We start from the raw sequence: 23679 nt of genomic DNA on the forward strand, positions 1-23679 counted from the left end.
TAATCTAACAACTTGTTAAATTGTCAAAATATAATTACATTATAACTTCACAATAGGTTCTCTGTGATATTTTAATGATACTAAAAGACCATTAAATTGTAAGAAATGACGTATATTGACAATAATTCACTAGTGAAATAGTGATATCACGACTTATATAGAATAATTCACAAGCAAAAAAATTTTATTCGTTTCAATTGACTTGAATAATACTCTAAAAACACGTTTCCGATGTATCCCGAATATTGATGATTCTCGTTTTAACGTCTGGCAACGTTGGGTACATCAAATTACTTCGAAAACAAGAAATTCAATTAGTTTTATTATCTATATTTCGCGCGAGACATTTTTGCAAGTATAACTATTCTGTAGTTGAATTAAAGTGATTCTATTATCATTATAATCGTCGTGGGGAAAATTTATAATATACAGAATAAATTTTTAAATTTTTTTCACAAGTTGCTAAATATATTGCATCATAAAAATAAATATCAAAAAATTAATCAATTTATAGAAATTAATTAGTTAAATACTAATAACAAAAAGTGTAAAATCCACAGGAAAATGTAAGTTTTTTGTCGTTTTTATTTAAAGAGTTCGTCTCATATTCTCAAAAAGTAGGTGACCTACATTGTTTAAAGAGTTTCTACTGAAACATAATTATCATGTACGCCAATCAAGTGATAATTTTTTTACGTCACTTAATTTAAGATAATTTTAATATCAAGAAATCAACAATACAAACTCAAAACATTACATTTTAATTATATTAATATGGCTTTGCCGCAAATGGCACATATTTCCTATTTCAATTCATATATTATGACTTCTTCAATTTTCATGTATCTACACTAAATAATTTCATATTTAACAAATAATTTAATTGAATAGTTTAATTTATGAAGACAAATTTAGTAATTGCCTTTGGTATTTGAGATTTGTAAGTACAGGTCATTGTCCATCATTGAGATAAAATACAAATAATAGTTATACAAATACGATAGTAGCACCATCTATTGGCAATACGGCAAAACTAGTATAGAAAACCGTAATTGGAGAAATAATTTTCTAGCGAATGACATCTGTAAGTGTAATATATTTTAAATTGTTTTTATAAAACTCAAGAGTTGTCTAATATTTATATATTCATAAATAATTATAAAGCGAACAGTCCAAATTATTCAAAATTAGAGACAAGCCTAGTGTAAAAGAAGATTCCATCTTTGCAATGTTGCCTGATTTATAAGATGTTATTAGTCGCTTTGTTTTCAAATTGTATGCCTTTGTAGGCTGTAATTATTTGAATGTTTTCATATCATCGACGTTGACATACTTGAAATATAATGTTCTTTAGCAATATTAATCAATTTTGTTCTTTCACTTTGTATAGTTAAAAATCTTTGTATCAGTCTAGAAGACTCTCATCAAACAATATTTAGACAACTTAATTATAGATAATTAATATTTACTTAAAAATAAATATAATTGACTTATTTTCAAATAAAGAGTTAAAGTTAAACTAAATCTTTATAATCATCAGATTAATATTTTCAGGATTTGGCAACCTGTTTCAATTATGACAGGAAATATACAAAACATCCGGTCGCGAAATGGTTTTTTATTTTATTATATTATGTTATCTTATAAAGATAACTATTAATGTTTGTCCAAGATACGGTCCTGTAATAAATGTTTCATCATCATTTATTTCAAGTTCCAAAATATTTTTAATCAGAGTGTACTGCAAAAAACATGTTGAAATTAGAAATCTGTTCAAAATTAGCATTTTTTCACAAGCTTATAATTAACAGTTTGAATTTAATAGGTAGGTATTTCCATTCCGTTGACCTGTGTTTTAATCTAACCTTGAAATGATCATTTTTTAATGATCACGTATATCTACTAACGAGTACTATTACATAAAAACGTTTTTTGAACACTTGTGGGTAGTAAGTTATTAACACTTTTTGACTTCAATTTTGCCCTACTTTGAGCGATCAAAATTAATTTAAACTTTCCACATTTGTCAAAGACTGACGATAATGCAATAATTCAATCAAATTATCCTATTATCCCGAATAGATCCGCCAAGATTAATAAATTTCTAATCTAATCTAATGGCGAGACGAGTTCGTGGAAGGTGAAGGTGAAGAGAGAAAAGAATGGAAGAAAATTATTACCATGCTATGGGCCTAGATGGCCTATGTGTAGCACGATAAAATAGTGACAATAACTTTCTCATCAGTAATTTTATTCTATGTCAAAAATTATTTTTTACTTTTTAATTTAATTATTGCTAAAAGCGTGTCAGTTTTTTAAACTATAATTTATTTTTAATATAATTCCTACCAATATAACGCCACAATTTCTCAAAATATGTTAATAAACTATGTTAATTCGATTATAATTTTTGCGAAATCAACTTTCTTTTCCTCGCCACTGGAGCTACAACTTTTGTAATGGAATGTACTAGAAGAGCAGAATTCGGAGAATTATTCCCCCCAAAAGTGACTCACAGTCACGATACCATCTACTCGTGACATTAATTCGCGATTGGTTAACAATGACCTCAGCTTAAACGTCGGGCATATCTTCGCTGTGAGTAAAACAGTGACAGAATGAAATTTTCATCTTTGTCTTTAGGATCGAAGGTTCACGAAAGTCGTTCGACACATTATATCGTAATTCCTTCAGTTTTAGATTGTCATTCGTGCACCAAGGTTACTAGAGGGAAGCTTGGACATTCTAAACGTTCGTTTCACTGTGAATATTGTTTAAAATCTAGTTAAATTGTTGTTACTTGTGTTATTTTTCTGTTCCAACTTGTAATATTTGTTTAACAAGTTGTTTAATTTCTAAATACTTTATAAGGAGGAGCACCTATAACCGCTTTTTCGAGTAAGTAACCTAGACGATTTTAATGTTTTAATATCACGGATTTACGTTACAATTGAACTAAATACTGATTGCGAATGTAACATATGGAAATAATTTCAAGGATAAAGTAATTGAGTATTGCGTCATATGTACTAATATTATTTGGTTAATATTATGTCGAATAATGTTGATTATTTCATCTAAAAGTTTTTTTATACAATATTTTAGTTAATTATTAAGAAAATTTTAAGTATTGAATTGCGATAAGTAATTTTTTTTATAAAACATAATCAAGATATTATCATAACCTTGTATATTTGCTACGTAATCGAACATTCTCGATGTAGTACGAACATATTGGGGTAACAACAAATCTATAAATAACATTTTTAGATTTATATCACTAAATTTACTATTTACAATTTATAATTGAATAGGTTTTATTAACTTTTTTTGTATATTTAAAATTTTAAACACTAAATTTCGAAAAGTATTGTTGTCAAGTTTCCAATATGTTTAACATGAAACAGCAGAATTAATGGTGTAGCAGGGTTGTCAAATTTCCGGTATGAATTTATATTTGAAATCCAGTGGCGTATTAAAAATATTTTCTAAACGATAAAAAAATTTTCAATTAAAATTCATTGTATAGCTTTAATTATGAATTGTACATATTAGGAATATGAAATTAATAATGAAAACAGGACCGTATTTGCATTCAAATAAATTGTTTAATTAAAAAGCAAGTTTTGGTAACGTATACATTTTATAATCAGGTTGAGGGGTACACACACTCAACTCAATTCCTGCTAAGGATTCTTTAGAAGTCAACATTTTTAGAAGAGGACAAGGCGAATTTATTGTAAGTATTATACTATATGTGAATATTTCATTTAATTCATTGTTTTCTTTTTATGCTGTTTAGTTAATATGTCTTAATTTATTTTTTTTCCTCACCAGTGTTTTTGAAATAATCGGAAGTAACGGGATTAGTAGGTTATTAACATCGCAGCGTATTTTTATTCGCGTATTTGTTTCAATTTAAAAAATATGCTCGAATTAAATAGTTTTCATTTATGCGGAATAGAAAATATTCTGCGATGTATGGTAGTGCCATTGGTTTATTTGATAAGATGTCGTTCTTTTCAAACGAATCCAATGCCGAGTATGTTTCAGATTGTTAATCACATAACGATTCAAAAGTGTGAAAGGTAAGTTGAAATTTTTTCAGGAAAATTAGTGTCGTTCTGTGAAAATAACTCTCGAAATAATTTCGAATATTTTTGAACCGATATGTGGAGGTTAAGTTTTCGATTTAACGTTTTATTCAAGTAATTTGAAATTGCGTCAATTATTTTTTTTTTGGTCGTACGACTGCACTAGGTTAATAGGAATTGTACTTTGATCTAGAGAATTGGTATAATTTTTTCCTTAGTATATACAGTTGTTGCTAAGGAATATTAAGCCTGATAATATAATCTTAATTACCAGTTTTATCATTATTCAAGGTCAAAAACCGTTCGATAAGGGAGATTTTCGTCAAGCGATATTTTGATAATTAAATTTTAATGCTGAGGTACCGTTTGGGTAAAAATATTTTTCCCTATTTTTCATTACAAAATCGATTTTCAATTTTTGTTTAAAACAAAAATAATTTATTTTTTGTTCCGATTGGAAACTAAAACTTTTCGTCTCGTAGATAAATTTTAGTTCATATAAAGGGCGTCTCAGTAAGATTGCACTATTTTATTTTTAAATAGGGGTAATATTTTGAATTAAACATGCTTGTGATTATGTATCTGTTTTTTATGCAATTTTCATTATCGTTGACCTTGATGCACAAGACCCTATGCACAATTTTTAACTAATTCGCAGACAAACGCGACACCGCCGTACTTTACCCGCACTGCTGGCGTGCGTTTGTAACGTTTTAATAAAATTTTGGCCGAATTTTGAACGCGCTTCACGAGCGCGTTTAAATCGCTTTATTCACTCTTCAAAATTTGTACAAGCGATAGAAACGCGGTATAGTCGCGCGTATGAATCGCAATACTGCAATTTCAGCGTTTTCGTCAGGTTCTTAGATGTTGGTCAAATCGAGTGAGTTGATTCAAGAGTGTTTACACTGTTATGGATAAAAACTTCTCATATGGAATTTGTTTGCGCGTTGGAAGTTGTTAAATGACACAATTGATTCAAATAAACGCACTTATACAGCGATAATGACGCGCCCTGGTCGCGCGTATGTATTCCACTGCTATAGCGATATAGACGCGTACGTAGTCGTCATTTCAAGAACTCATTTTGCGTCTGTAAACGGAGTTTATTACATTCGCAAGCGAGAGCAACAACGAAGGCGTTTTGCGTGCGTTCAAATCGCTTTGTAAACGTGCTTGAATCGGTCTAAACGCACTAATGAGACGATAAAAACGCGCTTGAAGGAACGTTCCGTAGTCGTCAGTCCTAAAACTTCACAAACAAATGCGACATTTTGTTCGCGCATTGAAATCGGATTAAACGTGCTGAACGTTCGCTGTAGTTGCGCGTCTGTATTACAGAAAACTTTGCGATTTAAATCGCTTTGTTCGTACGTTGAATTCGCTTTATTCGCGAAAGGAAACAGCTTTGTTTGCACGTTAAAATATGTCGATACAGACGCGCATATAAATTCTCTGCGGTTTCGATTCAATTCAAAGACAAACTGTGAACACGTGCGCGGCTTAGTCCCTTTGTACGCGCGCTCAAATCCTCACAAACGATATAGACGCTTTGTAATCGCGTGTATGTCATCCGTATCTTCAATTGTAAAAATGTAGTTGCTCACGCTGAAATGGATTATAAAAATGACGAAGCGAACTATGCAAAGGGGGAAAAGTTTTGAGTAATCGTTTTAACTTGATTTGCGTCAAATTCAAAAGATTTATGAATTGCTTCTGGACTAACTTTGAACGCGCTTCACGCGCGCGGTTTAGTCGCTTTATTCGCGCATTCAAATAGTTAAAAACTCGCTAAGGTAAGACGCAAATTGAGGATTATACCAGGTGGCAGAAAAAATACGTACGGACAATGAAACATTGAAATAACGCTATTAGTTAATGTGACACGAGAGACACGACACGTACGTGAGCTGATGCGCGTATGGCGCAGTATTTAAATTAGTTTGAAGTTCTGAATTAGAAGGAGACGATTAATATCACTGGATATCCTTTTGGAAAATTGTAAAGTTTCTTGTGATCCCTTACTACCAACTTTTCATCTGCCAACTGTGTAACGTCTACAACGCTAAGCGTCTGTCGTATCACGCGAATCGCCTTGTCTTAATTTCGTATGTCCCAAAAAGTCGCAGCGTGTCACGTTATCCCACACGAGTCATACGCGTTTCGATTTGCGTCTTTCCTAATACACCAACGTTGGTCAAATTTTCTGATTTCTATTTGATACTATGTCATTTCAAGGACGTCGTTTGATTCTAGAAGCGGAGTCAATTCATAAGTGAAAATACGCGGTAACAGCGAAATTAAACGCGCGTTTTTATCGCTTATCGTGAACGTCCAATCAATACAAAGTTGCGTAAAAGAGCCTTAAGAAATGAAACGACCACAACTCACGATTTAGCGTGCAGTTGATACCTGAATATCGATTATTGAGTGAGTGCGGCAGGTGGTGTCGTCCTGAGGAAACCGCATACTCTTGGGGGTTCCTTTCTCGATTTTTTCGTTTTTCATTTAAGTGGTTTAATAACAAAAAAAATAGTTAAATTGAAGATTTGACAATGTATTGTCATATCGATCAAGAATATTCGAAATATACGAAAAAGTTGAGTATAACGCATTAATTTAAAAAGTGCCATGTGAGGAATAATTTGAAACCAACAAATCTATCTACTAATTCGTGAATATCGCGAGACATCGTCAACCATATTGTGAGCGTACCTTACAATGGTGACTATTTGGTTACTACCATTTTATAAAAATTTTTAGTGAGAAGATACGTGCATTACGATGCAGTCAAATAGAGACCGTTCCTCACAGTTTGACTACCGATGGAGGGGAATCACATGGAACTTTTGACATTTATGATTTCCTTGAAACAGTATTGACAAAAAAATGTCTTATTATTTCGCTATGGTAACATATGACACCTGTTGAATCTAATTTATTTCTCTATTAGAAAAAATCGAGTGTTTTATTACGAGAGTAGGAGAATAAGTCACCGAAACTATTTTATAATGTAGATCTGTAGAGCAACAGATGGCTCTGTAATAGCGTCCTTCATAGTGAGACGTTTTTAAAATGACAACTAAAGGTATCCCTTAGAACTTGACCAACGTCCACTCCTAGATGGCGGACTACTTTTGAACCGAACTGATCGCGCGAACGAAGCGACTCGGCACGTGTAACGTCGGTCCGCCCAATTAATACTAGTCTCGAAGAATTCCTCGTCCAACTCGGACAAACTCTTAACTCGACGTCGGTGTTGAGTTTTTGTCCTTCGAGGGCTTCTAAGACGCTGTGTGTTAAGTCCAGACTTCAGTATCTCTTACCTAATTCTGATATTATATCGAGCGGTATTAGGGCGCGCGTTATCCTGGAGAAGAATCGCACTTCGCGCTGTGATTCTTCTCCGTTTTCGAGCGGGTTTCACGCATAGAGTTAATATTAAAAATAGAGAGAGCGCCGTGTACTATTAAAATCTTGCCGGTCCCACCTCTCGAAACTTCCACGTCATGGCTATCTAATCAGAATATATATATAGAGAGAGAGAGATGGAGAGTGGTAAACCGACGCTCTTTTTCTTTTTATTAGCCGTTCGGGCCCACTTGAACAAGCTCCCATACCTCGCTCAATCTATCTTTAGCATTAGTGTGTGTTAGCGTAAGATGCAACATTTATGGCACGTTATGTAAGAGATTGAGACATTTGTCATATCTGTGAACAACCTTTTCAATTCCCCCTTTTTAAAGAATGCTGCCTCCTATGTAGCCTAAACGTTCAGTAACAAAACAGACCTTGAACATTCTGGAAATTCCGTAGACAAAGCATTAATGGTGAATCTGCGTTTTTCTTTAACCATTCTGTCAACTCGTTGAACCAGGTCATCTGAAACGACATATTTGCGTTCTTGGCCCCCTTCATCTTAAAACTTTCGACACCATTCACGCACAACACCATCACTCATGAAGTTTTCCCCACGCACACTACTCATTCTCCGATGCATTTTTGAAGCACTATTGCCTATTTACGTAGCTGTAGCACAACGCCGACTGACGCCTTATGTCAACAATAGAGAAGTGTGTAGGGCGAGAGCTTCGCAGTCGCCTACAGCGCATGTCCGCTTTCTTCTGCTCGCGTGGCGTCTGCACGGAGCGATCGGAGGTTGAAAAAAAACGGCCCTCGTGTAATGTTAACCATGGATCTGGTTGTTTTCGCTTTGGCTGGGGACCCTTCCTTCTCTTCATTCACTTTTTAGATATCCTGTTTTCGGGAATTTACTCATGTTTCGTCAGTAGACTAGCGTTAAGAAACCGCCTCGTAGCGCGCCGAGTTCAGCCGAAATTTATCGAACATTCATCCTACGGTCTTCCAAAATGAGTAGATTAACGCGGTCATCGATTATAGTATGAACGCTTTGGACTATTTAAATACAGTAGACCTACTCAGGCATTTACTACTGAATTCATCACGTAAACGTCGAAGAATGTTCCTGTTTTTAATGCCTTTCCACATCAAAAAATGAATGAAAATACGTTGCGCGACGGCGGTCGTAGCACGAGCGTTAAACGTGCCTACGTTATGCCACACATAATCAAGCTGCGATCTTGTAAAACAATTTACTGAGAGATTGATTTCTGGTTATTACAGAGCCATCTGTGGCTCTGGATTCACACTATACCTACAAAATTTCCATAGACGTATATGAAAAGTAAAATAGTTCGCCTGACTTATGCATCAACCCTCGTATTACGCTTCAAGTCGAAATTAATAGTGTTTGTATTTATTTTTTTGGTGTTTTCGATTGCTATTAGAATTCAACAGCTCGGGTTTTTTCTAAAATTAATTTTAGTCGGATTGAAATCGATATTTGAAATGAATATATTTTTTTTCATAGTTAAAACTTTCTTTAGAACTACTTTTATATATACATATATATATATATATATATATATATATATATATATATATAAATGTTACTAATGCGTATTTTTGTTTTCGATATGTTTTAGGTTAGAAGATTATGCCGCAGGTATATTTTCTAAAAATTTCCATTTTTATTACCATATTGAATTTCATTCTAATTTTTTTTTTCAAATTTTAATTATCCCGTTACTTCGTTTTACCCTATTTTTCGTAATTACGACAGAGTAATGAATATTCGCGTTGTAAAACCATTCGTGTTATAGCGGGTATTAATGTATTTTTTTCTATTTCTGTACCGGACATGTATTTTATCCCGTATCAGGACGAGTTTAGGGTAGTTTCTATTATCTTTTTGTAAAAAATTGAGTCCCAGGACAATCTTTATGTTAAACAGATCAAGGTGCGCCTCAATATCAAGGAATTCTCCCAGCAACTAGCTTGATTAGCCCTAAATTCTCTATATTTAGGCATCCAGAGAAGCTCTATATGTCTAGGCATCCAGAGGAACTCTGGGTGGCTCTCAGAATCTGCTGTTGTTATTTTTTGCTATGCCTGAAGATAATACCTGACTTGTTAGAAGACTTTTTTTAGAAGACCACCATTTTAATGTCGTTTCTGGACATCAAGAGAAGGTTCTAAGACTTTAACTTGGACAGTTTCTTTAGTAATTTGATTCATTGGACATCTGTTCAATTTGTTATTCATTTGGTATCTCGTTACGTTAAACAGCTCAAGGTGTTCCTCAATCTGAAGGAATTTTCGCAACAACTACCTTGATTAGCACTCGAGTCTCTATGTCCAGGCATCCAGAGGAGCTTTGGGTGGCTCTCATACTCTGCAGTTGTTGTTTTTTGTTATGCCTTTAAGTAATATTTGACTTGTTAGATCTTCTTAGAAGACCACCAGTTTAATGTCGTTTCTGGACATCAAGAGAAGGTTCTTAGACTTATAACCTGGACAGTTCATTCAGTAATTGGATTCCTCGGCGATTTGTTCATATTGTTATTCATTTGGTATCTCGTTACGTTAAACAGCTCAAGGTGTTCCTCAATCTGAAGGAATTCCCGCAACAACTACCTTGATTAGCACTCGAGTCTCTATGTCCAGGCATCCAGAGGAGCTTTGGGTGGCTCTCATACTCTGCAGTTGTTGTTTTTTGCTATGCCTTTAAGTAATATTTGACTTGTTAGATCTTCTTAGAAGACCACCAGTTTAATGTCGTTTCTGGACATCAAGAGAAGGTTCTTAGACTTATAACCTGGACAGTTCATTCAGTAATTGGATTCCTCGGCGATTTGTTCATATTGTTATTCATTTGGTATCTCGTTACGTTAAACAGCTCAAGGTGTTCCTCAATCTGAAGGAATTCCCGCAACAACTACCTTGATTAGCACTCGAGTCTCTATGTCCAGGCATCCAGAGGAGCTTTGGGTGGCTCTCATACTCTGCAGTTGTTGTTTTTTGTTATGCCTTTAAGTAATATTTGACTTGTTAGATCTTCTTAGAAGACCACCAGTTTAATGTCGTTTCTGGACATCAAGAGAAGGTTCTTAGACTTATAACCTGGACAGTTCATTCAGTAATTGGATTCCTCGACGATTTGTTCATATTGTTATTCATTTGGTATCTCGTTACGTTAAACAGCTCAAGGTGTTCCTCAATCTGAAGGAATTCCCGCAACAACTACCTTGATTAGCACTCGAGTCTCTATGTCCAGGCATCCAGAGGAGCTTTGGGTGGCTCTCATACTCTGCAGTTGTTGTTTTTTGCTATGCCTTTAAGTAATATTTGACTTGTTAGATCTTCTTAGAAGACCACCAGTTTAATGTCGTTTCTGGACATCAAGAGAAGGTTCTTAGACTTATAACCTGGACAGTTCATTCAGTAATTGGATTCCTCGGCGATTTGTTCATATTGTTATTCATTTGGTATCTCGTTACGTTAAACAGCTCAAGGTGTTCCTCAATCTGAAGGAATTCCCGCAACAACTACCTTGATTAGCACTCGAGTCTCTATGTCCAGGCATCCAGAGGAGCTTTGGGTGGCTCTCATACTCTGCAGTTGTTGTTTTTTGCTATGCCTTTAAGTAATATTTGACTTGTTAGATCTTCTTAGAAGACCACCAGTTTAATGTCGTTTCTGGACATCAAGAGAAGGTTCTTAGACTTATAACCTGGACAGTTCATTCAGTAATTGGATTCCTCGGCGATTTGTTCATATTGTTATTCATTTGGTATCTCGTTACGTTAAACAGCTCAAGGTGTTCCTCAATCTGAAGGAATTCCCGCAACAACTACCTTGATTAGCACTCGAGTCTCTATGTCCAGGCATCCAGAGGAGCTTTGGGTGGCTCTCATACTCTGCAGTTGTTGTTTTTTGCTATGCCTTTAAGTAATATTTGACTTGTTAGATCTTCTTAGAAGACCACCAGTTTAATGTCGTTTCTGGACATCAAGAGAAGGTTCTTAGACTTATAACCTGGACAGTTTCTTTAGTAATTTGATTCCTCGGCCATCTGTTCAATTTGTTATTCATTTGGTATCTCGTTATGTTAAACAGATCAAGGTGCTCCTCAATATCAAGGAATTCTCCCAGCAACTAGCTTGATTAGCCATAAATTCTCTATGTTTAGGCATCCAGAAAAGCTCTCTATGTCCAGGCATCCAGAGGAACACTGGGTGGCTCTCAGAATCTGCTATTGTTATTTTTTGCTATGCCTGAAGATAATACTTGACTTGTTAGAAGACTTTTTTTAGAAGACCACCAGTTTAATGTCGTTTCTGGACATCAAGAGAAGGTTCTAAGACTTTAACTTGGACAGTTTCTTTAGTAATTTGATTCATTGGACATCTGTTCAATTTGTTATTCATTTGGTATCTCGTTACGTTAAACAGCTCAAGGTGTTCCTCAATCTGAAGGAATTTTCGCAACAACTACCTTGATTAGCACTCGAGTCTCTATGTCCAGGCATCCAGAGGAGCTTTGGGTGGCTCTCATACTCTGCAGTTGTTGTTTTTTGCTATGCCTTTAAGTAATATTTGACTTGTTAGATTTTCTTAGAAGACCACCAGTTTAATGTCGTTTCTGGACATCAAGAGAAGGTTCTTAGACTTATAACCTGGACAGTTTCTTTAGTAATTTGATTCCTCGGCCATCTGTTCAATTTGTTATTCATTTGGTATCTCGTTATGTTAAACAGATCAAGGTGCTCCTCAATATCAAGGAATTCTCCCAGCAACTAGCTTGATTAGCCATAAATTCTCTATGTTTAGGCATCCAGAAAAGCTCTCTATGTCCAGGCATCCAGAGGAACACTGGGTGGCTCTCAGAATCTGCTGTTGTTATTTTTTGCTATGCCTGAAGATAATACTTGACTTGTTAGAAGACTTTTTTTAGAAGACCACCAGTTTAATGTCGTTTCTGGACATCAAGAGAAGGTTCTAAGACTTTAACTTGGACAGTTTCTTTAGTAATTTGATTCATTGGACATCTGTTCAATTTGTTATTCATTTGGTATCTCGTTACGTTAAACAGCTCAAGGTGTTCCTCAATCTGAAGGAATTTTCGCAACAACTACCTTGATTAGCACTCGAGTCTCTATGTCCAGGCATCCAGAGGAGCTTTGGGTAGCTCTCAGAATCTGCTGTTGTTATTTTTTGCTATGCCTGAAGATAATACTTGACTTGTTAGAAGACTTTTTTTAGAAGACCACCAGTTTAATGTCGTTTCTGGACATCAAGAGAAGGTTCTAAGACTTTAACTTGGACAGTTTCTTTAGTAATTTGATTCATTGGACATCTGTTCAATTTGTTATTCATTTGGTATCTCGTTACGTTAAACAGCTCAAGGTGTTCCTCAATCTGAAGGAATTTTCGCAACAACTACCTTGATTAGCACTCGAGTCTCTATGTCCAGGCATCCAGAGGAGCTTTGGGTGGCTCTCATACTCTGCAGTTGTTGTTTTTTGTTATGCCTTTAAGTAATATTTGACTTGTTAGATCTTCTTAGAAGACCACCAGTTTAATGTCGTTTCTGGACATCAAGAGAAGGTTCTTAGACTTTAACTTGGACAGTTTCTTTAGTAATTTGATTCCTCGGCCATCTGTTCAATTTGTTATTCATTTGGTATCTCGTTATGTTAAACAGATCAAGGTGCTCCTCAATATCAAGGAATTCTTCCAGCAACTAGCTTGATTAGCCATAAATTCTCTATGTTTAGGCATCCAGAGGAACACTGGGTGGCTCTCAGAATCTGCTGTTGTTATTTTTTGCTATGCCTGAAGATAATACTTGACTTGTTAGAAGACTTTTTTTAGAAGACCACCAGTTTAATGTCGTTTCTGGACATCAAGAGAAGGTTCTAAGACTTTAACTTGGACAGTTTCTTTAGTAATTTGATTCATTGGACATCTGTTCAATTTGTTATTCATTTGGTATCTCGTTACGTTAAACAGCTCAAGGTGTTCCTCAATCTGAAGGAATTTTCGCAACAACTACCTTGATTAGCACTCGAGTCTCTATGTCCAGGCATCCAGAGGAGCTTTGGGTAGCTCTCAGAATCTGCAGTTGTTGTTTTTTGCTATGCCTGAAGATAATACTTGACTTGTTAGAAGACTTTTTTTAGAAGACCACCAGTTTAATGTCGTTTCTGGACATCAAGAGAAGGTTCTTAGACTTATAACCTGGACAGTTTCTTTAGTAATTTGATTCATTGGACATCTGTTCAATTTGTTATTCATTTGGTATCTCGTTACGTTAAACAGCTCAAGGTGTTCCTCAATCTGAAGGAATTTTCGCAACAACTACCTTGATTAGCACTCGAGTCTCTATGTCCAGGCATCCAGAGGAGCTTTGGGTAGCTCTCAGAATCTGCAGTTGTTGTTTTTTGCTATGCCTTTAAGTAATATTTGACTCGTTAGATCTTCTTAGAAGACCACCAGTTTAATGTCGTTTCTGGACATCAAGAGAAGGTTCTTAGACTTTAACTTGGACAGTTTCTTCAGTAATTGGATTCCTTGGCCATCTGTTCAATTCGTTATTCATTTGGTAACTCGTTATGTTAAACAGATCAAGGTGCGCCTCATTATCAAGGAATTCTCCCAGCAACTAGCTTGATTAGCCCTAAATTATCTATATTTAGGCATCCAGAGAAGCTCTATATGTCTAGGCATCCAGAGGAACTCTGGGTGGCTCTCAGAATCTGCTGTTGTTATTTTTTGCTATGCCTGAAGATAATACCTGACTTGTTAGAAGACTTTTTTTAGAAGACCACCAGTTTAATGTCGTTTCTGGACATCAAGAGAAGGTTCTAAGACTTTAACTTGGACAGTTTCTTTAGTAATTTGATTCATTGGACATCTGTTCAATTTGTTATTCATTTGGTATCTCGTTACGTTAAACAGCTCAAGGTGTTCCTCAATCTGAAGGAATTTTCGCAACAACTACCTTGATTAGCACTCGAGTCTCTATGTCCAGGCATCCAGAGGAGCTTTGGGTGGCTCTCATACTCTGCAGTTGTTGTTTTTTGTTATGCCTTTAAGTAATATTTGACTTGTTAGATCTTCTTAGAAGACCACCAGTTTAATGTCGTTTCTGGACATCAAGAGAAGGTTCTTAGACTTATAACCTGGACAGTTCATTCAGTAATTGGATTCCTCGGTGATTTGTTCATATTGTTATTCATTTGGTATCTCGTTACGTTAAAAAGCTCAAGGTGCTCAAGGAGTTCCCGCCGCAACTAGCTTGATTAACTCTCGGGTCTGTATGCCCAGGCATCCACTCTACCACTTTTTCACTAGCTAACTATGTGGATTATAGTATTATCTACCCTATTGTCTCAAAAATCATTCCACCTTATCAGAAGAAAATGTGGAAACAGCCTAACTTCTCAACATCTTCTGGTATGCTGGTTGTTTTGGATATTCCATCTGAATATTCGCCTGTACACCAGATTTAGACTTATTTATTCCCTTCTTTATGATACTGCAAATTCCACGATTGTATACACAAGATTTTTGTTAATTGACGTTGTGGTCAACTCTCTTAAACGTATTTAATCACCTCGCGGAGATCGATACGATCTAATTTAATACCGAAATGTGTCCCTTAAAAATTCGGGTTTCTATTATAAGATTTGTCAGTTTCTAACGGTTGCCTATACATAATAGGTTATCATGTGATGGGATGATTGATGATTTTTTTTTATTTTTAAATGAAACAGTAGTTAAATAATGAATAAATTCATTCCGGTAATTCTTTTAACTTAATCATGAAAATTTATAAATTTCTTGCATTGTTTTGGAAAATTAGTACAAATACAGAGTGAAATTCGATTTATATATATCCTTAAAGGAAGTGTATTCACTTGTAAATTATTTGGGGTGCCACTTCGGCCAATCTGCACCTATACCTCGAAGATTTTGTACAAGTCACCGCATCTCGTTGTTCTTCCTCCAAAGTACGTAGAGTTCTCTCAAAAACGGTTATTTTTCTGTGGTTTTTATGTCTTCGCAAGGTATTAGTAGGTATTACACAAGCTCTTCGATGAAATGTACTGGTGGACAGATGTTCTGGGTGACTCGTAGAAGCTGCAGTTGTCGTTTTTGCCTTAATGTCACATCCGGACATCAAGAGAAGGTTCTCAGACTTATAACTTGCAGTTTCTTCAATAATCTGATTAATTGGCCATTTATTCAAATTGTTATTGATATGTTATCTTATGACGCCAAACTAGGGATCTGCTTCAAAATATGGAACCGTTGCTCTTATTTGGAAAGGCTGGCTGCTTCTTCATTGCCCGGTATACCCTGGTGGACTGGTAGCCACATACGAGTGATTTACCCAGTGGTTTGGAGAGATTACATTTTCCAGTTCCTTCCACTAGCTTTGAACCATCTTTATATTACCGATATGCATTTTGAGCTTGCTTGACCCATGATTACCGGTCATTGATTACCACTTCGACTGGGATGTCATGCCCATTATTCTATGAATTTGGTTAATTAGTTTGTCAATGTCTTCATCATTCTAGAATGACTTGTCAGATTCTCTGGCTCCGATTTTTCGGTCTGTATTATCCTTTAGGCGCCATTGAATGGTTTTTTTACTATATTTTGAAATCTGCCTCTTATAATTTCAAAAAATCTTCGATATACAGCGACGGATATGTTGTCAAATGTTCTCTTTTGAAAGAAACAATTACAGCTAGATCCGGACTACGGGGAGGTTATATGTCCTTTGCGCTTATGCACTAGCCGCCCCCGAATACTCATCTATTGTTTTTTGGTTTACTTTTCACTATCCACTTTGACATCAAATTGTTTACTAGCTCTGTACGGCTGTTAGAGACTCGATTTTATATACTATCAATACTTTCCACTTAATAACCTCGGTCTGTGGACTATGCTTATATATAATCAACCGCATTCTATATAATTCGATTTCTTGAAATCTCTAGATTGCCGTAACCCAACAAAAAGGCCTCTATAGCGTCGATTAACATTAGAACAGGACCTGCATCACGGTCTATGTCAGTAGGCGTGTTTGTAACAATATTCCGGTTATAAAAACTTTTTTTAAGGATTCTGCGAAATATCGAATTTGATTCTATACAATTTCATTTCAAATATTGTTATTTTTCAGACGAACCGGCGTTAATTTTTCTACACTAACATATACCGCATACTATTTATGTTTATTTATATTTTTAGTCCCTGTCAGCATGGCCGCTGCCAACAAAACTACCCACTTATGTGGATCCTACCGAGAAAGTGTTTCCCACAAATCGGCAAGAAATAAACATTTGTGGTACGATAACGACAGGCCCTATAATGGACAAAGAGGAATTTCTTGGAAACGAAATTGCGGATTTGGATTCGTACGTTTGTGTAAATCCGTACGACGTGAATCCGCTATTAGACAGTACAGATTTGCGCTCTCTAACGCTACGAACCGATATTCCGCTCAAGGTAAGATCGCCGCGAGAAACGGGACGCACCGAACAGATTTGTACCAGTACCTGCTCCATTTTATATTTATATATCTATATACATAATCTTATCATTTTAGATCTTCAGTGCACAAAAATCATTAGTATATTATCATAAACCGTTTTGTTTCAAGTGTTTCTTATTCTAAATTATTTTCAATTCACATTTTGGCTAGGCTTAACCAGATAATGAGAAGATTCAACTTAACACTTTGTATCATCCCTCTTGAAACTATGGAAAGCCTAATTGGAAGGGTAGTCATCTTATTTTCTCTACATCTTGCTCCTAAAGGCTCTTCAAAACTGGAGTAACCTTTAGACGTCGACGGCTTTAATGCAAGACTCTTCAACTAAGTCAAATTCCAAGATTTTCCTTCTGGAGTTGATGAGAAGATGTTCAATCTGAGGGTCGTATCCATATGAGTGGAGGCATGCCTCTTACCCTTCCTCCATAGCTTAATCTGTAATGGATTCCTAAAGCAAGTTCGTGTCCTGTCAGTGGTTAACTGGTTATTAGCTAGGTTAGCTTCTGAGTCCTCTAGTTCAGGGTTTCAGTTGCCAGCGCTGTGAGGTACAATAGTCAACCTGATTCTAAGGAAATGAAAAATGGATTATCTGGATAAGACTATAACTTTGTTAGTACGAAAAAGAAAATTCAAAGATCTATTTTCAAAATAGAAATACCATATTCTATTTTTTTAAGGATCAGGAGTCTTTCTGTGGCGTAGAAAGATTCTCCTCTTATAAAAGTTTTGGAAGAAGCAGCAAACAGGAAGTGATTGTGGCTTTCTGGATCTTAATACCACTATATCCAGAAAATATTTAGATCTCAGTAAAGCAAAAGCAAAAATTTCCTTACAAATATGCTCTGCTGCATCAGGAAATACCAAATAACATTGAATGTATGAATGTGGATTGTGTGGATAGAAGGATCTAACCTCAATTTATCTAGTTTTTGAATCCCTTTTCATTGCAATTTTGCCTAAAAAACTGGAGGATTCAAATTTCAACATTTTTGACGCCCGGTCTTGTACCAGCACAGATACAACACTCCAGAAACTTGGCTCGATACCAAACTTTATCAGAACTCTAGTGGATGGAGACGCTATTGTGGACGAAAACAAATTTCATGAGGAGGAGGAGGAGGATATTTCTGTTCACGTGGTCACAGTAGACCTAAAGAACATTTCTGTTCACATGATCTTGTTGGAACAAAGATACAATCATCTTTAAACCAGCATAGATACCAAATTTTATCAGAACTCTAGTGGATGGAGACGCTATTGTGGACGAAAACAAATTTGATGTGGATCATGGTAGACCTAAAGGAAATTTCTGTTCACCTGGTCTTGTTGGAACTAGTGATTGGGAAGCTGTTGTTGACAAAAAAAGATTTTATAAGGACCCCAATAGACCTAAAGGAAATTTCTGTTCCCCTAGTCTTGTGACAAAGACTTTTTGAGGCTAGTACAGATAAAGAACTACATTAGAACGTTGGGATTGGCACAACAAACTTTTTTAAGTTGAAGAGCAATCTGAATCCATAATTTATGTCAAAATGATTGACATATTGAAATTATTTTTCTTCTCTTAAAACCGTCTTGTATGACCCGTTGTTAGCTTCTTGGAAAATTATCTTTAAATTTAGGTCAAACATCATAGAAAATTTTTCGAAGATTTATTCCCCGTCTTGTAGCTTTTATTTTAATAATTAAGACGTTTAAAACAAAACAAATAAGTTTTAAATATATAAATTTTTGTGCTTTGACGAATAAAATGATTTAATATTTATTAAAAAATTGTCATTTTTTGTTTATAATTTTAAATTTTTGTTGGTATAGGTCGAATCCAGTGCCACTCCACCAAGCCAATCCGCAATAAACGGAGGCATGTTTTACGAGACCCAAAAGAGAATCAAATTGGAAATGGAGGAATTTGGAGATCTCTCCCCATTCGTTTCACAAAGACAAATAATCTCAAATTCCGTACATGAACTTCAAACACCGATTTTTGGTAAGTATTTTTTCTAGAATCTTTTATTACTTTTTTCCTTTATTATTTTTTCAGATCATTTGTGAATGTATCAAAACTACTTTTCCTTTTGTATTTTTCCTCCTTTCACTTGATTTTTTGTCTTCCCTTATCACCCAACCTCAAAATAAAGTCATAAGCTTGTATAAAGTCGATAAACAGTAAGTGAAGTCTAACATTTTGCCTGGTTTTGTGTTTCTCCCTCTTGTCCAATACCACCTTGATATTTCTTCCAACTTTGGCATAATTTTTTTGGTGAATAACTTAATCTGACATTCCTCTGTCTTGTCTTAAACATTGTAAATGTCTTGACCAAAATCCTATTGATATTCCTCCCTAAATTTTACATCATTTTTATGGTGATTATCTGGTCTGAAGTTCCTCCTTTTTGTCTAAAACCGTCTTGACATTTCCCCTGAATTTTCTACCATTTTTGTGGTGAATATATGGTCCGATGTTCCTCCGTCTTGAGTCAATCCCCCTTGATGCTCTCCCCAAATTTTGCACCATTTTTATAGACAATATTTGTACTGATGTTCCCTCTTCTTGTTCGAAACCCCCCTCAAAATTCTCCAACTTTTTGTAATACATTTCCATAAGCTTATTTTTAATAATTAACCTAAAGAAACACTAATTAGTCTCCATTATGCTCCACGTTTTTTTCAGTTGTTTTTTCTCCATATTTTTTTTTTATTAATTCACAGATCTTTTGTGGTACTTTCTCCCTTTTTTAGACTTCAGCCACCTCCTCTACATCTATTTCTATAAAAATTCAATCATCTGTAAGTCCTCTATTTCTTTAAGGTCCTCGTATTCTAATTCTTCATTTTCTAGCTCAGTTTCTATCATCACACCCTTCATCAACTCTTCTAAATGTTCTAATTATCCTTGCGGATCCAGTATCAATTGTTCCTATTCATTCCTATAGAAATCCTTGGAATTATATAATTTTTCGAATCCTTTTTTTTACCTCTTGGTAGAAATTTCTGTTTGTGTATGTTTTTTTTTCATTTTTTTTAAGACAATTTTTTTTTCCAGATAAGTCTGCTTTCGATTACAATTCAAGCATCTATCAGAAAAACGCCCAGGCAGATTTACACGTCAAGTTGAAATACGATGCACTCTACCTCGGCAATAATCGCCAAGGCGATATGTCACATAATTCGGAGATTACGCATCGAAATATTCCAACTTCAATTAATAATCAACAATATTATGATACAACTATATATTCACCTACATCAGAAAACGGTACATACATCGAAAGGAAATCGTCTAGTGCTACTTTGTTCGATTTCGATATGAACGATAGTGTTAGTGTTAATTCTAATGGACATTCTTCTTATCCGTCGCCTACGATGGACACTAATAATTTAATGACGGTTGAAACGCCCAACAAAATCGAAGAATCGACTTCAACGTCGAAACCTCGACTATTTTTGGATATTGGATTGAAACAACAATCTAATGTTTATGATATTAACACGCCCAGTATAATAGCCGAAGTAGTCAGTTTGGAATCGACCGGTTTCAATATCTTAGATCTTGTTAACGACGTAAGTTCGTTTTGTTTCCATATATTTCAACCAATATATATATATATATATATATATATATATATATATATATATATATATATATATATATATATATATATATATATAAGAACTTAACCTAATTTTTACACAGCTATAAATGTCATTACGTACAAGAAATTTAAGGTCTCGAACGTACCTCGTATTAATCAATTTGTTGATCCTTATATGTGGCAGAAAAAGATGAAGAACTTTTACACAACTATAAATTTCATCAAGAAATACAAGATCTTCTACTTTGCCGAACGCTCCTGATATTATCTGATCATCCAGGAATTCTTTTTCTACTCGTTGCCAATTTCAATCTAATTTTTACAAAGCTATAAATGTCATTATGTACAAGAAATTTAAGGTCTCGAATGTACCTCATATTAATCAATTAGTTTATTCTTATATGTGGCAGAAAAAGATGAAGAACTTAACCTAATTTTTACACAGCTATAAATGTCATTATGTACAAGAAATTAAAGGTCTTGAAGTTTCTCGGACGTACCTCGTATTAATCAATCTGTTGATCCTTATATGTGACAGAAAAATTGAATAACTTTTACACAGCTATGAATCAAGCTATGTCATCAAAAAATACAAATCTTCTACTTTGCCGAACGTACCTGTTATTATCTGATCAAAATCTGGAATTCTTTTTCAATCTGTTGCCAACTTTAAGTGTTAGAAAAAAATGAATAACTTAACCTAACTTTCACACAGTTATAAATGTCATGGTCCGTCTACAAGATATTTAGATCTTGAACTTTCTCGAATGTACCCGATATTATCTGATCAAAATCTGGAATTCTTTTTTATTCTATTGATCTTTATATGTAACAGGAAAAGATGAATAACTTGACCTCACTTTTACACAATTATAAATGTCAATGTTTACAGTAAATTTAAGGTCTTGTACTTTCCTGATCGTACCTGATATTTACCTGATCAATATGGAATTCTTTTTCGATACGTTGCCAACAAGTAACAGAAAAAAAAATAACCTAACTCAACTTTTACACAGATCAATTCGACAACTTCATGTGAGAAAAAAAGACTAACAACTCAAACACATTTTTACACAACTAGACGTTGCCGTGTCATGATTTGTAAAGGAGATGTAACAAGTTTTCTTTGGTCAAAATAATTGAACCAAAATCAAATACCCCCATAATTCACTAGAAAGAACCTTCCAAAAGAGTAAAATAAAGATGTTCAATGAGAAAGAATTTATTTCCAAGTATTACCAATTCTCACAATTACATTGACTGGTCCTGCCGGAGCCAGACACGAATCAGCGACCTATGGAAGGCTCGAGGACCAGATAAAGTAATTGTTTGAATCGTGGTGTAGTATATAAAGTAAAGCCTATTAACATCGATAGTAACTTTTGACCGACTGATATGAGTATTCTTTATCTATTACAGGATCAGCTCGATTTGGTAAACAATGACATCTTTACGACGACTACGACAACACCTTCCCCGACGCCTATGTTTATTACGAACCAATCTGAGTGTTTACCAACTTTAAATAGATCGACAGACAAACGACCGAAAAAACGACGGCAGCTAAGCGACGATGACGAAGATTACGTTCCACCTATGAAGAAAACTTCGAAGAATGTAGTTCGAAGACGTAAAACGTCGTATTGTACAGATGTCGATAGTGACGAGGAGGAAGAAGACAAACCGAAAAGGAAAGCGAGGGGAAGGCCGCCTAAAAGAGCTGAATCTGTTTCATCGGAAAGTTCCAAAGATACAGATATTTCAAAGTGAGTATTGGGCAGATATTTTAGGCGTTATTTTCTTCTTTTCCTTCAACATTTATTCCGATCCCTTTAGATCGACCTTCAGTCTTCCGTTCTTCTTATGTTTCTTTATTTTCTTCCGTATCGTATTAAGTATTAAATCTAGTAATGATAAGTTTGAAGAAGACCCTGTATGCACTAGAAAATGATGGTAGAGAGAAATTAAGAGATAAAGATGGATATAATGGAAAAATATAGGGAAAATATAAGAAGGACCGATAATTAAGTATTGAAGCCACTGAAAACAAACGATGACATTTGACATTACTATTCGTACACCTCATTCTATACTAGCTTCTCTAGTGGCTAACTTGCAGCATCCCTCATTATAAACGTTTTTATTTTGTTGCAGATACAGAGAATTGAGGGATAAAAATAATGAAGCTTCTAGAAAATCTCGACTAAAAAGAAAAATGAAAGAAACTGAATTGGAAACCGAAGCGAATGAACTTCACAACCGGAATATTAAATTGAAAGCACAAGTTGAAGAACTAGAAAAAATGGTTACTAACTTTAGGGATAATCTTTTTAAAATAATGATTAACAAGTAGTTGTAATAAGTATTTTAACATAACATATCTAATAGAAACTATATTTCTTTGCAAACTATGAAGATTTGTTATGTTTTTTTTAATCTAATATATAGTCATACAGTGTGTTCATAGATTTCAAATTTCTATAAGAAACTTATTTTGGTACACACTATATGATAATTTTTTACTAGTTCGTTTACTATATCGATTTGGGTATTTTTTTGGGTGGACCTGGCTATTTGTTTCATTTGGGTTCACCCTGAGATCTTATAGTAAGATCGACTTGTGTGTTGATATATATTTTTTTTATTATATTAATGAAGATGAACACTAACCGCACGAAACTGTTAAAATGTATGTACCTGCATATACTGTTATTAAAGATATATTTTGTAGAATCTTAAGAGTTGTTTTATTTTTTAGATTCGATAAAAATGAGGTCACCTCAAATATATTAATTAATGTAAAATCACCCCCTACAATAATTATGGATAGCTTTTGGTTTTATAATTAGTTACATATTTTTGGTAAGTTTCCATGGGGGTTATACCTGTCCTCTCATAATAAGACGAGAATATTTACATATGGAAAAAGTCAATTTTTGATTGAAATTTGTTTTTCTGTATTTTTTGTAGATTGTTTAAAATAATGAGATGATTTCTTTTAGTTTTCCTACACTATATGATTTGTACTGTTTTGTGAATTATATCATTAAGATAATATG

At 34.6% G+C, this 23679-nt stretch overlaps 1 protein-coding gene across 3 annotated transcripts; it reads left to right on the forward strand.

Annotated features, from left to right (window-relative positions):
• Positions 1 to 316: 316 nt before the first annotated feature.
• LOC130894292 (uncharacterized) lies at positions 317 to 23359 on the forward strand. 3 transcript variants are annotated; one of them, XM_057801013.1, is made up of 7 exons: positions 317 to 566; positions 3654 to 3739; positions 16724 to 16981; positions 18843 to 19014; positions 20071 to 20588; positions 22040 to 22386; positions 22775 to 23359. In XM_057801013.1, the coding sequence occupies exons 3-7, from the start codon at positions 16844 to 16846 to the stop codon at positions 22971 to 22973; spliced, it is 1374 nt and encodes a 457-aa protein (XP_057656996.1). In that variant the 5' UTR covers positions 317 to 566; positions 3654 to 3739; positions 16724 to 16843; the 3' UTR covers positions 22974 to 23359. The 3 variants fall into 3 exon arrangements, with proteins under 3 accessions (XP_057656996.1, XP_057656995.1, XP_057656994.1); XM_057801012.1 differs by lacking the exon at positions 317 to 566 and adding an exon at positions 1724 to 1825; XM_057801011.1 differs by lacking the exon at positions 317 to 566 and adding an exon at positions 2522 to 2898.
• Positions 23360 to 23679: the final 320 nt, after the last annotated feature.

This window comes from Diorhabda carinulata, chromosome 5 (genome assembly GCF_026250575.1).
Source record: "Diorhabda carinulata isolate Delta chromosome 5, icDioCari1.1, whole genome shotgun sequence".
Lineage (NCBI taxonomy): Eukaryota > Metazoa > Arthropoda > Insecta > Coleoptera > Chrysomelidae > Diorhabda > Diorhabda carinulata.

Bases quoted from the DNA above. Each gene is read 5' to 3' on its own strand.
- LOC130894292 (XM_057801013.1), top strand. From the start codon at position 16,844: ATGGACAAAGAGGAATTTCTTGGAAACGAAATTGCGGATTTGGATTCG. The intron at 16,982-18,842 runs GTAAGATCGCCG...TTGTTGGTATAG, and splicing joins GAACCGATATTCCGCTCAAG to GTCGAATCCAGTGCCACTCC. The intron at 22,387-22,774 runs GTGAGTATTGGG...ATTTTGTTGCAG, and splicing joins AAAGATACAGATATTTCAAA to ATACAGAGAATTGAGGGATA.